Below are 24,294 nucleotides of genomic sequence, written 5' to 3' on the forward strand. Positions count from 1 at the left end.
TCTATCTGGTCATAAATTTTGCTATCGGCATGCCTGGCCACATTTCTTTGCTGTTCTATTTGTGTTGAATGCGTGCACAAACGAACATAGTAGTCCAGGTGGCGGTCTGTCATGGGAACATCACGACATGTCACTGGCTCAGAATCAGCCACTCCAAGCTCCTACTGGCCTAACAGGAATTGTCTAGGTTTTCCCATATGCCAGTTCACCCGTGGTATTTCTGAGCGCCAAGAGGTGCCTGCGTTAGGTGTCGTGTCCTGTCATGCCTGTTCATAGAAAGCCCAGTGTTGTTATAGTGCCAACACAGCGCCTAATCATGGGTGATCCCTGTCCTCATAGAAAAGGGGTAGAACAGCATGGTGTCCACTGCACTTCGATACCATACACCTCGAGGAGGCAGCACTTCTCACTGCTCCAAATGCTGCTCTTGGACAGAGACGTTAAAAGGCCCTGACAAAGTGGGCAATTGCCCAGGGCCCCCGCCTTCCAAGGGGCCCCCTGGCAAAGTGAAGTTTCACTCTAGCTCACTTTTTGTCTCGTATCGTATATTTCAATATTGTTAGGCAACACAGGGCTTGAATTAGCAAAAGATGGGAAATTAAAATTCAAAGTTGTACCAAACAGGGCCCCCCAAAATATTTCTTGCCAGAGGCCCCAAAAATCCTTAAGGTAACACTGCTCATCGATGCGGCGAGGCGACACCTCGCGTTGCTCCTCAAGGTGCCTACCCTATACCTCAATGAGGCATCCAGTTGGTACCACTTACTGCTCCTCAAGGAGTCCCCAATAATGAGACTGAAAAGCACCACCAGACACTGCGCCTCGAGGTATATAGCATATGCCTCAATGAGGCGTGGAGATAGCACTACCCACTGCTCCACTGATCCTCTAAGTGTCCACCATACACCTCAGTTAGTTGGAGGGGCACCACCACATACTCTGTTTCGTGCTGTCAACCATACATATTAATACGACAAAAAAACACAAGTCTCACACAATCACTGTCTATGGATTCTGTACACAGTTGTCTGCCCCTGGCAACCACAAACCAAACCACAAACCAATAGTGCCTTTCCTGTTCCAACCACGTGCTCATCTAAGACTTGACTTCCAGTTCAGCAAGTTGTAGATTTCTTACCACTTCCCCTTATGGTGTGACCTCATTTGGCAAAACATGAACCAGGTCTCAGCAAGAGATGCACAGGATATAAGAGTAAACGGTGTATTGGCCTAATTCCTCTAGAATGCATAAGGGGCCAGATGTAGGACGCCTAATTCCGGTCGGTAACGGCCAAAATTACCGAATTTTGGCCGTTACCGACCGGAATTAGGTTATTGAGATGTGGGTACCCAAATTGCTAATTCCGTAATTTACCGATTCGGTATTTTAAGGAATCAGTAAATTAACAATGTAGGGAGCACTCAAATGAGTGCTTTCCCCTTTTTGGGATTCGATATTTACCACCAACTACAAGTTGGTGGTAAATAAAAAAAAAAGCAATTAGGGCATGTATGTCTGTAACATGTGCACCCATACACAATTGAGGGGTGCAACAGGGTGTCAAAGTGACACCCTGCCACCCTTCAATGTATTCCCCCTTTTAGCGAATCGGTATTTACCGATTCGGTAATTGACATTCATTCCTATGGGCCACCAGGCCCATAGGAATGAATGGCAATTACCGAATCGGTAATTATGTCAATTACCGAATCGGTAATTACCGATTCGGTAAATACCAAATCTTAACGATTCGGTATTTTTTACCGAATGATTATCTACATAGCATTTACAGATTCTAAAATACCGAATCGGTATGATTCGGTAATTTAGAATCGGTAAATCCTATTTACCTACATCTAGCCCATAATTCCTTTACACACTCATGCTCCAGTGCTGTGTACCGACTTCACCCTCTCCAGAGCACCTAACTCCACTGGGAATGGCTAAATTAGATGTTTCCATCCCCATCATACCCAACGCCAAACATTTCCAGTTCCTGTGTACCTAGCACTTCCAGATTCTCCCCTCTCCAGTGTTCGTAGTTTCATTCCAGATGCCAGTGATTGTAGTTTCATTCCATATGCCTTCCCTCAAGTATGCTTACTCCACCTGGTATCTCCCTTTCCAATAAACCTAGCTCGGCCAAGCCCTACTGTATTACAGATTGCCCATGTTTCCCACATGAAGTAAACAAACACCCTCATCTCCACTACACTTAGTGCCTGCTAACGTCTCCCACTATAGAGGATCTTGCTTTGTCCCAGACACCCTCTTCTCCTGTATAGTTAGACCCACTAGATGGCTCCTTATCCGGGGTACCCAGAGGCATCATAGATTGTATACCCAAAACCAGAAGACATAACCCACTGCAGAGTACTTACCCCCATCCACAACACACTGCCCTCCAGTATAGTTATCTCCACCAGACCGATGTCTTGCTATCTAGTCAAACTAGCTCCTTCATATTTCTCCCTACCCAGTGCACCTAGTGAAATTAACATCACACACACGTATTTAGCCTAGTTCCAAAAGATGTCGCCCACTACATAGTACCTTGCTCTGCGTCAGACATCCTTATGCCCAGCATCGTTAGTTTCTTCCAACATCTCCCAATCTAGTAAAAGAAGCTCCACCAGACCTCTCCCTATAGTGTTAACCTAGCTGAGTTTCAGGCTTCGCACTCTTGTATTCCTAGCCCTAGCAGGCAACTCCTGCTGCAGAGTACAGTGCTCCATAATGATCACCCTGCGCTCCAGTAAATTTAGCTTAGCAACACCGTAGCTCCATACTGGAACCCTGATGTCTAGTAAATTTAGCTTTGCCACATCTAGCACCATCCTGGACACCATGTTCCCAAATAAATGTACCTTTCCAAACTTCTTCCTCTCCTGTGTACTGAGCTCCACCAGGCTCTTGTTCCATTTTACATGGCTCCATCTTCTCTCGCTAGTTTAGCTAGGGATACCAGAACTCGCCTCCTCCAGTGTACCCATTTCCACTCGTCTTTCTTTAATGCACTTCTTTCTTCGGTGCTCTTACCTCTACCAGAGCTCTCCTTTTCTATTGTAACTAGCAACATCCGTTTTCTCCATCCATTTGATCTAGCTGGCGCACACATTTTATGGTGTATTTTCCAACCTGGAGGTAAGAAATTCCATAAACTGGCGACCTTGCTATTAAGTAAATATTTGATTTCTGGCTTCATTTCACATTTTTAGTCGAGTCCACATTTTAAGATTTTACAACAGGTGAACTACTACACACCAACAAGCCCCAAGTCTCTATACAGCAAGGACCACAACACATGAATACAAGTGAAATTCTTTAACTGATCCACAAGTATTTGACCTACAGTGCAAAAACCAGATACTGGTGCAGTTTGTGCCAGACTGTTTTGCTGTACCGAGTTTTAACGTCGAAACATGATAACATGCTAAAACGTTAGCAAGGCTAGCATAACGTGAATTGAACACAAAAATCAGCTGCCAGCTGAACACAGACGTAAGCAGGTATTTGAGACTTCTCACTCTAAGATAGATAATGAAAGAGAAAGTGAATTCAATCTGCATCTTTGCTTAATCAGCTAAGCTCGTCAAACCTAAATTGAAAAAGGAACATGGAGTTCGGTGCACAGGCGACACTATCCTGCCGTGGGACAAGCCATAGATACGTCCATCCATCTGTCCGTCGTTCTCAGATTGGTCAAGCACACCAATAGGGGAACTATAAGCTGATGGGACTGATCGTCTGACAAGTGCATCAGATCCCTAGATCCAAACGTTATGATGTAGCTCAGACAGTGATTTGGAGGAAGATACCCATGCTGAGAGAATCCAACAGTGACACCCCAAATGTACCCCGTAAAGTGTTGCATCAAGCAATTTTGGAAACTAAAGTCCTCCAGTGATCCACCAACCAAAACATATGCAGCTATGAGGTTGCTAAGCACCAGAAGTCACGACTCACTTTTGACAGTACTTCGAGAAAGTCAAACGCACAACTTGGCTCTTTCATGTGCACTTACAGAAACAGCCGTGGTTGTGCAAATTCTACAGTGCTGCTGGAGGCAACTGTATTAGTGTCTGTGCCAAACCCTCAGAGGCAAGTTTTCATGGAGGAGACCCACCACACTAAATCAATTGTCAAATAAAAAATATGCGGAAGAATGATCAAATGTAAAATGCAGCTGTCGAGGTGTGGTGCCGGATCAACTATGGGGCTTATGGCTTCTTTTCAGCTCAAGCGGCTGCTCCCGCACTTCCCTTTGTCAAAGTTTGACTGAACCACACCTGCAAGCCACAAAGCCCTCCGGCTCCCCTCCCCCGGGAGGAGTTGGTGAAGAGGCAACGGAGCAAGACACTTCTCAGTGAAGCATGGAAGCCAGACAAAAAGCAGAGCTTTCACCTGTCGCTACCATTCGACACCACAAAATGTGAGAATGATCCACCCAAGTATAAAAGGACCATACACAGGAGAAAGGCTCTCCAATATCGCTGCAGAGGGGAGTAAGGGTGTACCCAGACAGTTCTTGTAAGAAATCACTCATGTCATCAGTATGACCAAAGACACTATCACCCTACAGAGACTCAAGCAACTACGCTCACTGGCACTCATTGCTCATCCTCCGAGAGCAGCTCCTAACATCCAGAATATTCAATGTTCAGCAATAGTTTTATGGACTGTCTTCTTTCTAAACAACCTGGCTGTCCACCAAACTATCTTCCTTCAATGCACCAGCAGAATTTACTCACCAGTAATCCTTGTTCCCCATAGTAGACGGTTTACTCATCACTTCAATGGCTCCTCATATCCTACGGCATATCCTGAGGCTCCAAAATGTTGTTTCGTCACCCTCATTTTCACAATTCGACCTTCTCTTGATTTTTATCCTTACTCTACAAATGTGATAGGCATCTGTTTACCACACCAACTACAAGAAACCATCAAACTCACAGAGCAAGTTCAAGTCTCAAGATGATGGGCCACCACTCAGGGCACCAAACAATGAGCTATGGTAAATATCCACTATGCTGTATTATCATCCTATTTACAGCTGGATATCACTAAAGGGGAAATACCATTTTTTAAATCCAACTTAGTTAATGCATTAGTAAGAAAATCACTAGAAACGTAATTATTTTCTCCACCAGGTTTCTATCATAGACACATCTGCACTTGTACGCTCTTCATTAATCTTGGCTTGTGCCTAATGCCAAAAGCAGCCACACGTTAATGCACCTTCATCCACACATTATTAAAACCAACTACATCCTTCTTATGCTCCCCAGACAATGGGGCAGATTGGCGTGCCGCAACCTCCAAGACTATTATTGGGCCACCCACATTCACTTTTGTTTCAGAATGGATAATGGAGAGCGAAAAACATTGGGTGCATATGGACAGATCGGTGGCGTGTAGGCCACTCTGGGTTCTGACCTGGCTCCCAAAACACTTACGCCCACGGAGTGCATATTTCGCGACACCGACATGTATGGTCTTGGAAGTGTGGGACAGACTTGCACTTCAAAGTAACCTCACCACTTTTCCCTCTTCAGATTCCCCAATCGCAGGCAATCCGGGTTTTACAACTGTGCAGCCCCAAGATTCTTTCCCAGCACTGGCTAAGGGTGAATGCAGAATACTGCAAGATCTCTTTCAAGGCAAATCCATCAAATCTTTCGAGCAATGCAAGACTGAGTTCTGACTCCCTGATGCCACTTGTACTTCAGGTTCTCCCACTGGGACCTACACCCCTTAAACAATTTAGCAGTCACACACCCCACCACTCCTTTTGAATCCCTTGTCTGCAATTTTGAAGGTACCCGCAAACTAGAGTCCAAGACCTATGCAGTGCTACAACAGTCCCCTCTCTTACCTAGCCATTTATATTAACAGATGTGAGAATCAGATTACACCCAAGACATTACAGGTAAACAGTGGGCAAACCTATGGCGTGATAATCTAAAGATTTATAGGAGCATCCCCCAGCAAGAAATGGCCTAGAAGGCCATGGTTCAGTGGTACTATACCATGGCTGCTTACGCTATCTATACAAACACATCACCAGCCTCTTGGTGCTGTGCGGAGCAGAAGGGAGAATTTCAACACATATGGTGGACATGCCCACCCATCGCCATTTACTGGAAGGAAATCCTAAGCCACATTAAAAACACTTTGGGCTACCCAAACCCGGCTGACTACAGCACTGTTATCTTAGGGCTGCGTCCCTCCGCACTTAAAGCAATAGCACATACAGACTGGTTTCCAACTCAACATATGACAGGTGCAGCTAAACAGCAGACTGCACTGGCCTGGAAGTTCCCGAACACTCCTCCAGAAGCCTCTTGGTACAGGAAGCTTGGCACACCTTAGCCCTGGGAAAACTGACCCACAAGTTAACTAGCTCTGACAAGAAATTAACTCACCTTAGGCAGCCCCTTATTGATTACATATCTAGGCTTAAACATCTATGCTTCCAAACACTAACTTTGCACGCTTCATTTATTTGACTAGGCGACTGAGCGGAAGAGGGCCATACTTTTTGGCCTTGGTGTTGAATGACACTGCAGCTCTTGGGGTACACCCATACTCTAGATGCCCCCCTTCCTCTCCTCACAGTGCTGTCTCCTCTACACTATAATTCAAGGACTTGCTTCTCCATCTCCCCTTACAGTCCCTTACCATAGATGTCAATGTTCGGTTTGTTGTCTTTTCCCTTTACTCCTCCTCTCACCCAGATGTGGAGGCCCGTTGGCCCAATCCCCTCTCTCCCTCGGGTTCACCTGATTTCCTCTTAAGCCCAGGGCAGCCTTAGAGACACCCCATCACCTCCCTCAAGGAGGGAATCCTCTATAGAGGGTGTCATCTCACATTCCTTTTCCTAGTCTCTAGGGCAGTACACATGTTTTGCAGACCACTACTATTGTTTCATGACAATGCTGTTGATTTTTATGCTGGATATCTCACTGCACAGTTATTCTTGCTCTGGTTTTTTATTTTTTACCTGCAACGTGAACCCCTGCTATGTCCTTTTTATGTTATTGTACTACTTTATGGAAAAACCCAATAATACACATTTTAAGTAAAACTTTTTTTTTTTTTTAATCAGCTACATCAATGCGTTTTTTTTTTGTTGAAAACTTTTTATTATTATATCACAAGAGAAGAAATATACATAGACATATCAGGTGGCAATAGACGAACTGAAATAGATCCGTGGACGGGCAAATAAGTGACGAAACAATACACAGCATAAGTCACAGTGATTTAAATGAAGCTTGAACCAAAAGCAAGCAAGTAGAGAGTAATAACAGCAATCACCTCCCACCTACACCCGCCCACCAGAAGTACAGGATACACGGAGCAAACATGGACACCCGAATATGCTATGAATAAGACTCAGGAGAGTACGCCACAGCTCTTGTGAAGAGAGGAAAGGGGAATAGAAGGTCATAGAAAATAACAAAGAAAAATAAACCCCCCACCCTACATCCCTGCCGATGGCTACGACCCAACCCCACTAGCAGTGTGTCTGTCGCTCCCTAAACTAACCCCAAGGAAGGGAAAAAGATGGAGGAGAATGCAACTTCCCCTGCCCCGCTCGCACTAAGCAACACAAAATCGGATACAAACAGGTCCACGAACTGACAAACGAGTGTGGCATTAGAAAGACAGAGCATTAAAGCAACTCCCTATCAGTAGCTGGCCGGGGAATCCGTCCCACATCATACAGAAAAATTCAACCCTGCCCCGCTTTAACACGCCCGTTGGTGCGTGACAAGCGAACATTCGCCCCACAGTACCATGTCCAATGATCAGAGTTAACAGGAAAGCAAGGCAAAGCCAACACCATGCGAGATTCCTGCAGCAGGGAAACATCAAGACACAACCAACGATCGTCTGAGTTCAGCAACAAAGTACCAAGTCAGCCCTCCAGATCACGCCGCCGCCAGGACAATGAAGAATAGAAGGCCATGTCAGCCGGGCGCAAAGGCGGTGCAACTCGAATGGGAAAAGGCGCTGTTCTGTGGAAGTGGTCCGCCCGCAGTGTAGTTCCGGGCCCCCCTGCGCTATTCATGTGATCGGCCGTGCAGGACTTATACTCCACACCTGACGGAGCCCCACAATTGACCATCTCTAGGCGTGCAACAGTAAACCCTGGCGTTGGCGCAGAGCCGCGAGCGGCGCTAATAATCACAGGATCATCGTGACTCCCACCCGTCGGAGGGGCAACAATGGCGTCCAGCTTTAGTCCAAGCCCCCTGACTCCTCCCACCCAGGCAGCATGGAGGGAGCCAAGAGCAACAAAGAGGTCCCGAACCGTGGGCTCCATTATGTGTTTCTGGGCCAATCTCTGTCTCTCGGGATGCAGCTCCTCACTCAGAACGGCATCAAAAGCCCGGTCAATTGTAGCTGGTAGAAGAGCCGTGGTAGATCCACTAGGCAGGGGCCATCACTATCCTCAAGAAATAAGGGCAAGCCGCCATAGCCACCATGAACGTGCGCAGACCACGCAGTCTCTGATGCCTTGTGCGAGGCGCTGGCAAAAGTGGCGCTGTGTGACACAGGAGACTGTTTCAGTGGTGAACCCTCCAAACGCGTGTAAAATCAGCAACCTCCGCTGCACTGACAACTGGAGAAGCAGGGTTCACAGGTCTGTTCCAATTCCAACATGAACGGTGGTGCCGTGCCCAGCCCAATATGGCGGCCCCTTTCTCCACCGATCCACACCAGCCGGATCAAAAACAGGATAAAATCGTGTGGGCTCACAACAAGGGATTCCTGAAGTATAGCAGCCGTGGCTGGGACAGCGCTCTTACCCCACCTCCACCAGCGCGGGTACTGTGTCGTCCCCTGCAGTTCCGACTGGCAATCGTCTAGGCCCGCACAGCCACGTCCTCAATTAGCAGCGGTAGCCGGCGCCGACCTCCAGCACCTCCGCACGCAGCCCGACTCCGCCACGGCCCGGGCAGTGAGGGGTCCAAGACGGGTTCCCAATTATGCCAGGACACCGGAGTTGCCGTCAATCATGCCCCAGATCATCCGGTGTCATATCATGTCGTCCACGAGCCTGTGCGAGCGGGAGCAGGCAGGATTTAAGCAGGATTAACGGTGCGGGCAGCAGAGCTCGCTGTCTAAGCGGCCATTCCGCTGCCCGGCCAGCCACCTCAATGCGTTTTTTAATTCGGACTGTGAATGCTGCAATAACTTCTTGCATCAGGTACCGCTCAGATCAATCCTGTGTTCTGCTACTATCGCATCTATCTTTCCAGCCTTTCTCTTATTTAACATTTCAAGCACCACAGAATGTGAGCATTCCTACCACTGAAACCTTACGGTCAACGATGGACATTACAACCACTGGTAATCACTATGACTGGCTTGATAACCTGAACTACATAACCAAGAAAATAGGCCATGGTACATTCACAATCCATTAACCTCCCCTCAGTCTTCATACTGCAATATCTGCGCCCATTTATGGTACCCCCAAAAATCCCCATCATTCCATCATCTCGTACCAATGGTGTTCCATGAAGACACTTGGTAAATTGCATAACCACCAGTATGCAAATCATACCCGTCAATCGACTATGGAAAGCCTATACTGGTAAGTCCTTCACTCTTACTGTCTTCTTCACACTGGGTGAATAGTCAACATCACAAGAGGATAATGGATGAATACATGGAACATTACAACATTTTGTTTAGTAAACGAGGAGTCACATACGCTACCTGAGCACTGGGGACATGGATGAAACCATTTACCACGGCCGGGAAAAGGTGGCACATTACTGCATTGGTATATGGCTTTACATTTTAAACTAATGTTAGTGGAATATAAATGTATAATTTACAGCTTTGAGAAAGCTTTAATGAAGGTACAAGCACGTGTCAGCTGTTTAATATAGAAGAATGAAAAAAGGTTACATATGAAAGAAGTGAAAATTATACTTGCTATCTGTAATCTGTATGTTGGCTATGGACGCCTAATGATTGTGATTTGTTTAGCTGCGAAGACCTGAAAACTGTTTAAAAAAGGGACAAGTACTGGTTCCCCTTTGCACCTGTTGGTAACAATCCATGTCACGTCTGCATCGTCTAGGGTAGAAACTGACACTCCACTCTATTTTTGTACTCAATAACTAGAACCTCAAAAACGGTGACGTATGCGTCTCCACATAAACAAACGTCTACCTTTAAAAATCATATGACGACATGCCAGGTCGACAGACATCTCCTCTCCCCCACACAGCCTATCACCACATTCAGAAACCAAGGAAGCAAACGCACCTCACAGCAATCCCCTAAATATTGGAACATTCCACTCCAATAAAGATCCCTTCTTCAGAAAAGCATCTCAGCCATTAGAGGTCACCGATGGACAGCAGCAGAACCGGAGTAAATAAGAAAGAACAGCGGTTTCCAGACCTCACATGGACGGTCAATTTTACCGACACGCATAGCACATCTCACATGAATGCAGCACACGAGCGGGAGTCTCTCTCAAACAATATTGATAATTTCATGTACAAGATTCCTGAATGTAAAATTACATTCAAATTCATTTTGAGTAGCAGAATCAACTCACAGCTCAGAAACTGTTCTGGAAAAGAATATGGTGCTTAGAAACCATCAGGCTTTGGCCCTACTTCGGGGTCAGGGCACATTTTGTAGTGCCATAAAAACGTTCATAATGTCTTCCAACGTGATGTAACCATGTTGCATAGAAATATGTTTAAAAGTGAAGCAACCGAGGCTTGAAGGAAGTTCTGCCCAGTGTTCTGAGCTTTTTTTTCACAGGTTACTGTACATTTTTACAGCCCAACCTCACATTAAAGCTAAAGGCAGTGGAGGAGCTGAAAAAAGCTAAACTGGATTTTTTTTTTGTAAACTAATCCTATAATTGTAGGTTTGTGTTTTTTTACCGGAGGGTAGAAGTAGAGCAGTGACTTCTGTTGCTCAGGGACAACTCTAACATTTAGAAAGGTATGGGTAAGGAATTGAAGAGGATCACACCTCCTGAAATATTCTCCATTTGTTTGAAGTGGTCTGTGAAGGAGACATGAAATGGCACTTGGTGCCAATGTCCAGTTTACATCAGCCAGCAGGCTACCAAGCCCATTGAAAATGTGTTATCACTTCTCATCATATCTTGCGGTGATTTCTCTTCAGCAGTAGAATTTACTAGAGGAAGTGACAGGGGACCTGGATTTCCATGAGAACTATTGCTACAGTGCAATGATTTTTCTGTTTCAGCAAAACATGTATAAAGACTCATTTCAGAGAATATGAGTGCAAAGTATCCCACTTGGGTGAAAGAAACAGCAGAATGAGCCTTTACTAGGAGTCTGATGTCCACACAGTAATCCTTAAATAAGATATGAACTAAGAAAACAAGTTACTTACCTGTAACTACGGTTATCCAGTATTGGTATCTTTCATAGATTCACATGCCTGAATCATTCCCCGTCGACGAGGCGGGAGTCCCACGGTAAATAAAAAAGCAGTGCAAAAAGCACTTTGTAGTAGTAGTAGGCCCTAGGAATAGGCCTGAGGCCTAAATTATAGTAGCCTATCTACCTCATTATGTAAAAAAGACCAAAGTCTTTGCTCCAACCAATCAGCTCACAGCACCCTCTAGAACCCTCTCTGCAGAGCCAGCTCTCCTCAGATTTTCGTAGCACAAGTGGGAACAAGTATCCCAATCTTAGAGAACTGACTCTCCGGGGAGGAGGGTGGGTGCATGTGAATCTATGAAAGATACCAATACTGGATAACCGTAGTTACAGGTAAGTAACTTGTTTTCTTATCCAGTATTGGGGTATCTTTCATAGATTCACATGCCTGAATCAGAATAGCAAGCAGTAAACCTGGCAAAGTCGGTTGCGGATGGTGGGAGACTTATTGTAGTGCACCCCCATGAATGTACCGTTAACAACCAACAATCGCCTAGAGATTGACCTATTAACAAGTCATCTTCCGAACCAACATAGAAATCATGCAATTTCCTACAGGAAAGGAACCTTAGTATCATAGAAACTCAGTATATGATAACATATGTCTGTATATCATAAACAACAACTTGAATTGTATGTACTTTTTCAGAAATAAGCCAACATTAGAACCTGAATGTACTCCTATGGAAACATGTGGCGTAAAAAACGGTTTGGCCCACTGCCGCATCATTCTGCTTTGCTGATTGTAGGCAGTAATGTTTTGTAAACGTGTGGACATTCTTCCATGTCGCAGCACGGCAAATGTTTTCAAGCGTCACACCTGCAAACAAAGCTGCAGACGCTGCCACAGCTCTTGTGGAATGAGATCGAACAGACCGTGTCAATGGTCGGTTAGCCTTAATGTGACAGAACTGGATGGCAGAGGCTATCCAGCTAGAAAACGTAGCTTAAGTGACCACTATAACCAATGTAATCCGGCCATAAGTCGCAAACAGATGATCTGATTTTCTAAAAGTCTTGGTTCTCTGGAGTAGAAGTTTAAGCATCTTTTGATGTCTAAAGAATGCAATGTTCTGCCCGCTGGGGTTGAAGGATTTGGAAAGAAAACATGCATGTCCTTAATCTTACCGGTTCGTTAGAGTGAAATTGTGTCGGTACCCTAGAAATGAACCCAGGATTCGACCAAAGAGTGACATAGTTCCGAGGAAAATGTAAAAGTGAGGTGTTCCTTCTAGTGAAAGCTTAGATTTCACGAACCCTTTTTTCCAAAGTAAGAGCCAGTAAAAGAGCAACCTTCCAGGTGAGGAATCTGAGAGCTGGTTTATGGATCAGCTCAAATGTACACTGCATCAGCTGCACTAGCAATGCAGAGTGCTCACCCTGGGAGGGCGCTCGCACTGGAGAGAAAGGCTCGGAAAAGCCCTTTCATAAACTGTCTGACAAGCGCCGAAGAGCAGAAAAAAGAAATTTTTTAACTTTTCCTAATTCTGGAAAGAGCAGCAAGACGCATTTTGTTTGTTAAAGAAAAACTAAGCCCAGACTTGGCTAGAAGAGCAGATAATGGAGAACTTGTTCTGCAGTAACTGTAATTGAGTGAATGGCTATCACCTCACACTAACCGCAAAATCGCTTCCATTTGAGGCGAGAAGCCTTGATTGTGCCTCGGGCACGAGAATTTGCCAACATTTCACAACAGTTCTTTGAAACGTTGATGCCCTTGAACTCTAATAAATGATAAGCTGTGCCTGCAATAGTAATGACTGTGGATCCGGACGAACCACTTGATCTCCGTCCCCTGCCAATATCATAGGCCCAAGCCGCAGCCGAATGGGCTTGTCTATAAACAATAGCAGACGTTCCGAGAACCAAAATTGGCCAACGGGGTGCAATCTGAATCAGATGGTAACCTTGCAGCTTCATCTTGCAGAACACCTTCGGAACCAATGGTATTGGGGGAAAACTCATACGCACAAACCCCTGACCCTAGCATGGACAGGGCATTCCCTCTTGATTCCTGTTAAGGAAACCTGCTGGCAGAATATCGGCCGTCCTTGTTCTCTCTGAATGCAAAGGGATCCCGTGCCAGATTAACCCAAACTTGGAAAAACTGGGTTCACCTGTCCCTTTCCCGGCGTCCACTCGTGACAGTCCGACTGAGACATGCTCAGAGCATTGTAGAGAGCCCTGACATGTGCGGCTCTCAAGACATCTTGTGCAATGCAACTCCTTCGCACAAATCCTGAACCTCGTGCGAGAGCATAGCAGATTTTGTTTCTCCTTGTGTATTGATATAATACATGCGGATGGTGTTTGCGGTCTGTACTGGCACAGACAAACCCTCAATCCTCAAGAGGAATGCTAGGGGGGACAGAACAGCGTTGTGGAGCTCAAGCCTGTTGATCTGCTGTTGTCGTCTTTGAGACTATGTTCCTCGAATTCTGCAAATCCTGCTGATGACCTTCCCATCCTTCCATGGAGGCATCAATCGTTAAAATTAACCCTGGAATGGTTTGCAGGAACGTGCGACCCTGGGCTATATTCTCTGTCTGCGACCAGCAATGTACAGGATTGATCATGCACGGCGTAACCTTGATGGTATCGTCGAACGAACCCATAGGTTATTGATCTTGAAACTGTAGTTCTATCTGAAAAGGTGTCATTTTGAGCCATGCTAATGAAATGAGATGTATCGCTGAAGAGCACATCTTCAGGAACGAAACAAACATTTGAACTGAAACTGACCTTATGAAGTTAACCTTGCCCATTTTTGAAAACACAACTGTTGGTCGTGTGACAAGAATGCTTTGTTGTGGATTGTGTCTAAATCTGCTCCGAGAAAATACATTTACTTGGAGAGGACCTAACTGCAATTTGCTGTCGTTGAGAATCAGCCCCAGAGAAAAAATGAGACGGGTATATCTACTGTGGCAATCCTGATTTCATGTTCAGAAGGACCTGTAAGCAGCCAATCGCCTAGACAGGGGAACACTTGCATTCCTCAAGATCTCAATGTTGCTGCCACTAGTACCAAGTACTTCGTGAAAGGCTCCTGGTGACGATCTCAGCCCAAACGGGAGCACTACGCACCTATAATGGGCGGCAGCCGCGTGAAAGCGAAGATATTCGTGCTGTTTGGGATGGACAAGTATGTGGAAATTCGCACCCTCTCCATCCAGAGAAGCCATAAAATATCCTTTGTTTAAATAACAAGTGTTATGAAAAACGAGGGGGAGGGGGACCCCTGGGCGGAGTAGGATATGGCTGATTGATGAATTCCAGGGAGTGGCCATTGGTTACTAGGTTTAGAACACATTGGTCCGATATAGTTCCTTGTTGCTTGGAAACAAAAACCTGAAACCTTCGGGAGAAAGTAGACAGACTATCTACGGAAAGATGCCTGGCTGCAAGACTATACTGAGATTGATACTGTTCATCCGATTGGGTTTGGTATGTTTCTCTTGATGAAAACCCCTTTATTCCGCTTCTCTGAAAGATCCGCGCCCATATTGAAGGGGGCTTAATGATCGTGCATTATCAGTGCCCGGTTTTATAACTAAGGGGGCTTCATTCAAATGTTTAGCAAACCGACAACTCTTCATCATAGGCCATGCCTAGAAACTTCGCTCAGGGCTGAAGGTAGCGGCTTTAAGCCATTCCTGGCATGCACCTTCCAACAGAATCTTTCCTGCATCCCGCCTTCGGTTCTCAGGAATGAGGTCATTGAAATTCGCTATGTCCAACCACATTGGACGATCATAAAAACCGATGAAGGATAAAAGATTGTCAGCTCTACTAGAGGCCACTGCCAAAGTAGAGAAATTAGTATATATATATATTTTTTTTTAATAAGGTTCAGACGACATCCTTCTTTGTAAGGCGGTGTGGAGATAGGTATTGCAGGATTTTAGATTGCTAATGAACAGTCTGTGAAGTTACTTAATCTGGTCGAACGATGGCCTATCAGATCGGAGGGGCTGCTAGTAGGTATACATAATTTCTATTCTATGCGCAGAAACACTGCTGGAATAGACTTAGTCTATTACACGTACCACTCTCGTGATGCATACCTCCTCGAAACCATGAAGGATATATTCTGTTTGCCTGTAGCTGGCAGTCATAATCTAGCTGCTGCCCACTACATTAAGAATATATATGATGCTCTTACCGCTGAAGCCATCTCAGCCAATCTCATCATAGACTTTGTCGTAGACATGGTTATGTAAGCGGGGTAATTGCAGACTAGCACGACGTCATAGATGACCGTCATGAGCAACCCTTCTAAACGAGGCTGTCAGACGACAGCCATATACAATGCCATTGAAGATTAAGCATTCATAAGTGAGGGCATCCGTAGATGAGGGTAACAAATGGGGCCATTTGCCCTTCGTAGATGAGGCCATCGGTAGATGCGGCCATCGGTAGATGCGGCCATCGGTACATGCGGCCATCGGTACATGCGGCCATCGGTACATGCGGCCATCGGTACATGCGGCCATCGGTACATGCGGCCATCGGTACATGCGGCCATCGGTACATGCGGCCATCGGTACATGCGGCCATCGGTACATGCGGCCATCGGTAGATGCGGCCATCGGTAGATGAGAACATCAGGAGATGAGGCCAGTGGTAGATAAAACCACTGAGACAGAGCCATTGATAGACTAGGTCATAGGTAGACGAGGCCATTATTAGACACGGCCATTGGCATACAAGGCCATCATTCAAGCAAGCCCTTTACAGAGGAAGCCATTGGCAGACGAGGCCATTGGTAGACGAGGCCATTGTTCGAGAATGATGCTGTCATAGAAGACAGTCATAGCAATACCATCATAGATGAGGTTAAAATAGGTGATATCCTCCGTAGATGAGGCACTCATAGATGAGGCAATTGAATGATGGTCAGCCATAGATGATACCATGCATAGATGGTGCCATGTGTATTGTAGACCATGCACAAATGAGGCCATATGTATATGAAGCTACCTTGATAAGGCTGTCATAGATGTCCGTCGAAGCTAGGCATTGCCATTGTAGATGACACTATCAAAGATCAGCAGTCATAGAGATGTGCGGCCGTCGTCGACGACCATCGTAGACGAGGCCCGTCGTCGACGACCGTCGTAGACGAGGCCCGTCGTCGACTACCGTCGTAGACGAGGCCCGTCGTCGACTACCGTCGTAGACGAGGCCCGTCGTAGACGAGGCCCGTCGTCGACGACCGTCGTAGACGAGGCCCGTCGTAGACGAGGACCGTCGTCGATGACCGTCGTAGACGAGGCCCGTCGTCGACGACCGCCGTAGACGAGGCCCGTCGTCGACGACCGCCGGAGACGATGCAGTCGTCGACGACCGTCGTAGACGAAGCCGTCGTCGCTGATCGTCGTAGACGACCGTCGTAGACGAGGCTGTCGTCGACGACCACCGTAGATGAGGCGGTCGTCAACAACCCCCGTAGAAGAGGCCATCATCGACGACCATCGAGGAAGAGGCCGTCGTCGACGATCATCGTAGATGAGGATCAGTTTGGTGAGGCAGTAATATTAGAACATGGAGATATTTGTTATATACTCCTAATGTCCGGTCAAGAGGTCGTCCCTGATGTAGTGTCAGGGTTGAAAAAGGGAGTTGTATCCTCAGTGAGAAATGCCTATAAAGACTCATGGTGAATCTTATGGCTTTAATGCGCGCCCTCAGTAGGCTCCTGGCGCGACTTGTCCCTTCGACCTCACCTCATCCTCCTCAGAAGTGGCAGGTTTTTATGCGCGCCCTCAGTAGGCTCCTGGCGCGACTTCTCCCTGCGACCTTTCCTCATCCTCCTCAGAAGTGGCAGGTAAAAGTCTCTGACCCAAAACGGCCTCAACTCTCAGAACGTGAGAGTGATTGAAGAAAAGGTTAGACATAAATCATAGTCTATTACCTTGGTTACTGCCATTCTGCCATAGTACCGCCTTAATTGGGTCAGAGAAATGAAGTATGTAATCCAAAAAGAAGTAAAACTGAAGAAAAAACTGAGCAGAGCTCAGGGAGACTCCCTTCACCCACGACGTGCGGTGAAAATCTGAGGAGAGCTGGCTCTGCAGAGAGGGTTCTAGAGGGTGCTGTGAGCTGATTGGTTGGAGCAAAGACTTTGGTCTTTTTTACATAATGAGGTAGATAGGCTACTATAATTTAGGCCTCAGGCCTATTCCTAGGGCCTACTACTACTACAAAGTGCTTTTTGCACTGCTTTTTTATTTACCGTGGGACTCCCGCCTCGTCGACGGGGAATGATTCAGGCATGTGAATCTATGAAAGATACCCCAATACTGGATAATTTCTTGTTACCTAAGTGGTATATCTTAGCTAGATGTGTGCTGCCAAAGACCGATGTAACAGCATTCTTTTCTCCTGCTGGGTCAGACCAAAGAAAATCAGTTGTAGTAAGACGACTAACTTCCTGAGACCAAAGCTTAATGAAACCCACTACCCGTCAAGAGATATTTTACTTAAATACACTTCCCAAAGATACAAAGAGTGTTTTGTTTGTGTGAATTCCTATGTTTTATCCACATGCTATCGGATATAGTTAGATATTTTATATAAATGGTATGCAAAGCTCAATCATTAATTAAACTGGGATTAGGAAAAAAAATTGGTAATGACACAGACTGCGTATGAATAAAATCAGAAGAAAAGTTTACTCAATCTTGGATTAGCTATTGCTTGTATACACAATGACTGGAATGGGAAAATGACTGGAATTATCCAGGTAGTCCGTATGTGACAAACGCATAGGTTTTTTTTTCTTTTAGTTTTAGGAACAGTCCTAGAATGCAAGTTGGAGAAACTCACCATACATTTTCCCCTCATCAGACAGTATAATCTTGCGGCGACCACATGGTGGGTAGATGGCCAGTGCTTCCTGGAAGCTCTGCTCAATGTCCGGGCTCCAAACCCCCTCTGCATCATTGTCCAAGCTCTTTTCCATTGAGTCACCTAGGCCCCCAGGGCTTTCCGGACTGCCAGCATCGCTCCACCCATTGGGATCCATCCTTGTGGCCAAGAAATGCGAGGAGTTGGGAGAACGAGGCTCCCCCAAGCCTCAGCCAGGAAAACGTTGCTGCAAACTCTGTAGGAAAAAGCAGGAAACCCAACAGATTAGTTGTAGTGTCACAGTTAATCATTCCAATTAAACAAATGTAAGCTAGGGCAAGCATAATTAAATAAAAATGATTTCTACCAAGCCAGCTCGTCATTCAAAAAGGTCTTAATCAAACCACTTTTCCCTAATCAAGTACAATGCATATCTTACTTTCTCAATATGCCTCACTTTTTGGCACTTAGTGTCACCAATGCATTCAGTGTCATCTCGCGCAGTATTATTGCTATGACTCAGTGTAGCCTGGTTGGAGAACCACCTCACAAAACGCAGGATCTCTTTTACAATCCTATTTAGGAAATCATCGTTTTACCAAGTCCCAAGTTACCCCTAGGGCGAACCAGTTATCTCATGATGGTGTCCCAATGAGTGCAGTAGTGTAGTACACCCTCACAAACCTACATCAATAACACTAGGAGATTAAAACTCAAGTGAGCAACAATTTGAACTGTTCCACAGTGAGCACTACACCTGCTCTGTAGAATCCCTTCCATCCTGTGGTACCCTTCTGGAACACTGTTCAATCAGTGGGTGTAAACCAGGTCATTCACTCACACTGGACTTATAGGAAGGATAGTCCTGCCCCTCATTTAGAGCCAATGCTCGGCACTAGCTGCAAGTGCCTATCGCACTACCTGCTCTCCCATTCAAGGGATGCCACTGCATCTGGAAGCCTGCTTTGTGGGCTCTTTCTCACTCATTATTCAGGTGGCCGGTTATGTTCAGGTTAATTACCTCGAGCCACAAACATTTTGGGGTGATAGACTCACACAATAAAACTTAAAACAAATCAGCAAAGGCACAGATAAGAAGGAAGGGATATGATTAAGCGGAGCTAGTATTTAATAATTAGCAAGGGACAAGGTAAAATAGTGTTATGGATAAAGGGAAATATTAAAGGAAAGGAGGGAGGTATGGAGTCTCCTAGTTTATCCATTTAAAAATAAATCTGTGATTAACCTCGGCAGTCCGAGAAAACTAGCTCAAGGCTTTTCCCTATGATAGTGAAAAGAATAGAATTTTCAAGTGCCTAATAATCCCGAAAATAACACATGGACCATTTTTAAGGCCCGTGTCTAGAAATGGTAGTCGAGACCTCCCTCCACCCTCCATTTAATGCAATATCTATCAACGGAATGTAATGGTACGACCTTCTCCTCATCTGGCTCCAAGTTCCTGGCACTGAAGGGCAAGGCCCTACTCTCCTGACCCTCATCTCATTCCAATGGCTGCTACTCCAAGAGGAAGTCTGGTCTCTTTTCCTAGTCCTAAAGCTTATTACTGAAGACGAAAGAGTACCAAACTCGTCCCGCTCATCCAGTTCCAGCCTATGTGTGTTGCAACTTGTGAGCTCAGAACTCCAAAGTCCTTTCATTAAAGTCCCACACACACACAAGAATCTTTAGCTTCTTCTTTGCTATTCTTTGTGCTTTAGCCCAAAGTGCCAAAAGGTACAACAAGGAGAGGGACATGCATTTCTACCCCAAATTCACCATTTTAGTGAGACCCAGCTACTGACTTAGACCTGTAGCAAACCACACTTCAAAACGCCATGGTCCTGACAGAGAAGCAAAGGGTAGGGAACAGTGATTTTGCTAAAAGAGGAGACAAGTACTCACCTCCCCACCATCTAGCATGAGATCACGACATTTTCAGTCCTGCTTTCTCATAATGCCTTTACATGTCTACATACATATTAAATATGATTTAATGACTGCAGTGAATGCTATAGATGCAACTTGCAAAATATTTCTGTTGTGCTTCCCTGCTCCTCAGGTTATGAGAGATACATAACCCAACTTTTAGGGAATCCTTAAATCCTATCCACTTTAGAATAATGCCACTTTACACACAAATGCCTATTTTCCCTAAACATATCCTGCCCATGTCTGCTATGCTCTCAGTCTATCCGCAGCCAGTGCAACACACTTTTTACACAATTTGCCCTATACTTTTATAATGGAAAACACATACAATGCTACATAACAATGTCTTACGAACCTTAGTCCGCCCTTTAAGCCTTACTATTACTATCAAATTAGACATACTGTGTGGCTATTCGCAGATTTGGTCAATCAACTTCTCCAGGGACTCAACACCAAACTTACCCAGAGTGAAACACAGAATTTAAGGATCCTGATTTATTGGGAATGAGGTAAACGTACACCACGTTGGCATATCATCTGATGAAAGCATCTGCTAAAATTACGTATTCTCATTTGTAATCATTTCTCTTCTCCTACCTCTGGACTTTTATACTTTTGATGTGCCAAGGAGATATTTACAGTTCAGTTCCACTCCAACATGTCCCTTTAGGTACGGTTACAGGTCAGTTATGCCCCATCTGCTCTGCAGTTAACCAGCTCAAAATTAGATGCAGCACAAAGAATAGGTATTCTGGTTATAAAAGGTTTGCTTTGGAGACAAAATTATTAACAATATTAGACGTTTGGTGGTATCTCAAAATATTGTGTTCTTGAGATGCCATTGATGAGAGCTGGTAGCTGAATTCCAGGGAGAGGGTGAGGTATATGGTTGAGACTTTGGGCAAGGAGAACCCTTTCAGCATGTGCAGGTAACATGCCTCACTGATAAGGCAATAGCTGCCCCACTGATAAGTTGAGGATAGCTATTGTGGTCTGCCGCATCTGAGGAAACAGATAGGATTAGGGCGCAGGCTCATCCTGAGACCTCAGTCCATGTTAAAAGGGGTCTAGACGTATCTTGCCACGCTGTATATTGCCATTCATCCGATTCAGACCAGACCTTCAGGAAGACTACAGTAGGTCTGCTGTGGTGCCAGTACTATGGGCTGCTATATCAGAGACATCTAAATCCCAAATAACAATAGTGGAGGACTTGTTTCTAATATCAGGGCCTTTCATGATCCTGCTAAGAGTGCAAGGAATTGATTTATGGTGAAACTGGTCTAGATCCTTTGGGTTCTTCTTTTATTTTTTTAACAGACACTTGGTAAAAAGAGTACATTAGAGGCCTGGGAAAGGAACCATCTACCAGCTGGAGTATTGTGAATATGGATTCTGGGTGATGCAACAGATGATGGGCCAGTATGATGGGAGAAAGAACTAGTGGGGGTCACAAACTTTATGCTGTATAAAGATAAACCTTAGGAGGGTAAATGTTTACATTCACTGACAAACCAAAAAAAAGACAAAAGATCTGATTTAGCATTTGACAGACAGCACTCCGTTTGTCAGGGTGGTAGAGAACCTTGCTCCAGCAAGATGGTGGTGGTACTGTACATCAAAATTTCAAATGACCGCTGGCTCAGCGGTCATCTATGAAAGGAACTGTCGTCTTGGCCGTTTCTTTTAACAGACAAAATGTTTGGTGGAAGTTGCCTTCAGTTTTGATGGCTGTTCAAACTTTCAGTTTTTGTTTTTCAGAAACAAACTCCTAAATTGTGAGTTTGTTTCAGAAGAATAAAAAATGAATGACCCCCCTTACCCAATCTAATTTCCTTCCAGGATATTCAAAGTATATATTTTTTTCTGTCCCCCACTACTAGGTTTGCCATGGCAGTGACGGACAGGAAAAAAAACATTACACGGTCCACCCAAAAGAAGGCCACCGGTTTAAAGAACACCCAGGTAAAAACTCTTCCTCCATGCTCAGGATAGGCATGGAGAGTAGAATGTGAGAGGGGAAAACAGGCAAATAAAGCATAGAGAGTTAAAGCGAGACCCTCCCACAGTGGTGAGGCAAGAGAGAACCATCCACAGGCAAACTTTAGGTAACGGAACAAATACGAGTCATATTAAAGGGTAATATTTGCACAATCTATTGCACCGTATCCTGGATCTAATGTCATTAATATAAAGTCAGTCTTAGGTAAGCATTATTTCATGCTTGCTTAAGGGTGCACATGTCATTAAGATTACATGATTTGTATGTTTGTTAATCTTTCCCAGTGTTTTCAATGTGTAGAATTCACAGGAATGGCACCATACGCGAGTAATAAATACCAGGTTTCAAACATTTGGAAATCTCAAATCATGAACACCAAAAAACAGCCTAAGATCCTTTCATCTAGGAGCCCTAGTAATTTTATCGACCACAGTGCCTAGAGTCTGTGGTTTATAAGCTCACTGGAACTCCTCAATATAGCAATATCTCACAAATATGAACGGTTACTCGATAATACACATATTGTAATTTTGCATATATGTGTAAAATAAAACATTGAAACGTTAGCATTACAATGCATGTATGTGTTGCGATCTTGGCCTGTTGTGTCATAACTTGAGCATTACTTGTTCTAAACTTAAAAAGTGGCAGGAAAGGCAGGTGGAGATAGACAAAAGCTAAAGGGGCACAAGCAGAGACCAGAAGGAGAGGGTAAAATAGACTGAAAGATGAAGTGGGAAGCGGTGCTCCAAGGAGGCAAGAAGTCATGGAGCGCTGGACAGCAGAAGGCTGAGACATTCCAAGTGTACAGAATACATGAACAGGCAGCAGCGTGCCACATTCTGTACCTGTGTGCGGAATGTGTACTCTTCTGGGAGAGAGTACTTGGGCCTCTTCCAAGAGCCAGAGACGGGCTGCACGAGCACCATAGATACTGCTGGTGCAGTCTCCCCCACGCTGCCCCCAAACCAGGACACTCGACGCCTCCACTTGGATAAGTTTGAGGGGATTATTTGGGTTGTCCTTGGCTTTAAGAACCATGGCCTGAACGTGTGGAGCCGCCTACAGACTATACAACAATTCACTGTGGGCTGAAGTAACAGTTGCACAAACAAAATGGCTCTTTCCAGGAACTGGCAGCAAAGTCTCACCACACAATCTATGCATGTCACAACCAGCGGTTTACCGCAATATGATGAACCCCAGTGCATAAAGTGGAGAGGGGCCCTGGAGTCCCCCATATCTCATGGATATTCATGACCTTGGGCATGGAGCCCCCTGAAGGGCTGGGGCACCCCTGCAGGACGAATTGCGATGGTGAGGGGCCTGCGTTACAACCCTGCTCCCAACTAAGCTGCTATCCCAAGCCTGGAACACAAACAGATCTGCAAATGCACCTCAATGCTGGGGTGCAGCACCATCTGCAATTCATGGACCGTGGCCATCACTAAACTCTACCAATGCTCTTCAATTCTAGCATGTTGTTGTTCCCGTCTTTCTATAAAACTTTCTATTACACACAGTTCTCCCAATGCACATTGATTTTCAGTTGAATTTCACGCTATGTTGAGGGGGCACAGACAGGTTTCCCAAACTAGACATGAAGCATGTGGTGCTATTTCAGCACAGGGACGTACTAAGAGCTCTGCTTACGCGCCTCCAACAGTTTCCAAGTAAACGAGCATACAGAGCAATGGTGACTTTATGTCATTCACAAATTTGTTTCGAAACCGGATTCGCTTAGGATATCATATCCTATATCCCGCTCTAATAAACAGTCTCTGTGCCCTGCGGTACACATCTTGTACACGTTTCTTGCCTATGGTTGTTATCTTCTTCCAATGAACATGTTTTGTTCCTACAGCTTACATGTCCCAATAAGCAACTTCTCCTCTTCCCTCCTTATATTCCCTATGACACTTAGCCTTGCTCCTTCCAAGGACATTTACGCTGTCCAGATACACTGCTTTAATTCCCGAGCATTCATAGTCAGTACCAGTGACCACTATCGCAATAAGTTATTTTTATTCACCAATACAGTTCTGCTC

At 45.2% G+C, this 24,294-nt stretch overlaps 1 protein-coding gene across 6 annotated transcripts in view; it reads right to left on the reverse strand.

Moving 5' to 3' along the window:
• The window catches only part of TEAD2 (TEA domain transcription factor 2), a 474,234-nt gene that overhangs the window by 102,747 nt on the left and 347,193 nt on the right, over nt 1–24,294 (reverse strand). For all 6 annotated transcript variants that reach the window (XM_078655077.1, XM_078655080.1, XM_078655076.1 and 3 more), the window contains one exon: nt 18,292–18,568. In XM_078655077.1, the coding sequence (XP_078511203.1) occupies nt 18,292–18,490 (199 nt within the window). In that variant the 5' untranslated portion in view covers nt 18,491–18,568. The remainder of the gene's footprint in view (nt 1–18,291; nt 18,569–24,294) is intronic.

The sequence above is a fragment of the Lissotriton helveticus genome, chromosome 7 (assembly GCF_964261635.1).
Source record: "Lissotriton helveticus chromosome 7, aLisHel1.1, whole genome shotgun sequence".
NCBI classification, from domain to species: domain Eukaryota; kingdom Metazoa; phylum Chordata; class Amphibia; order Caudata; family Salamandridae; genus Lissotriton; species Lissotriton helveticus.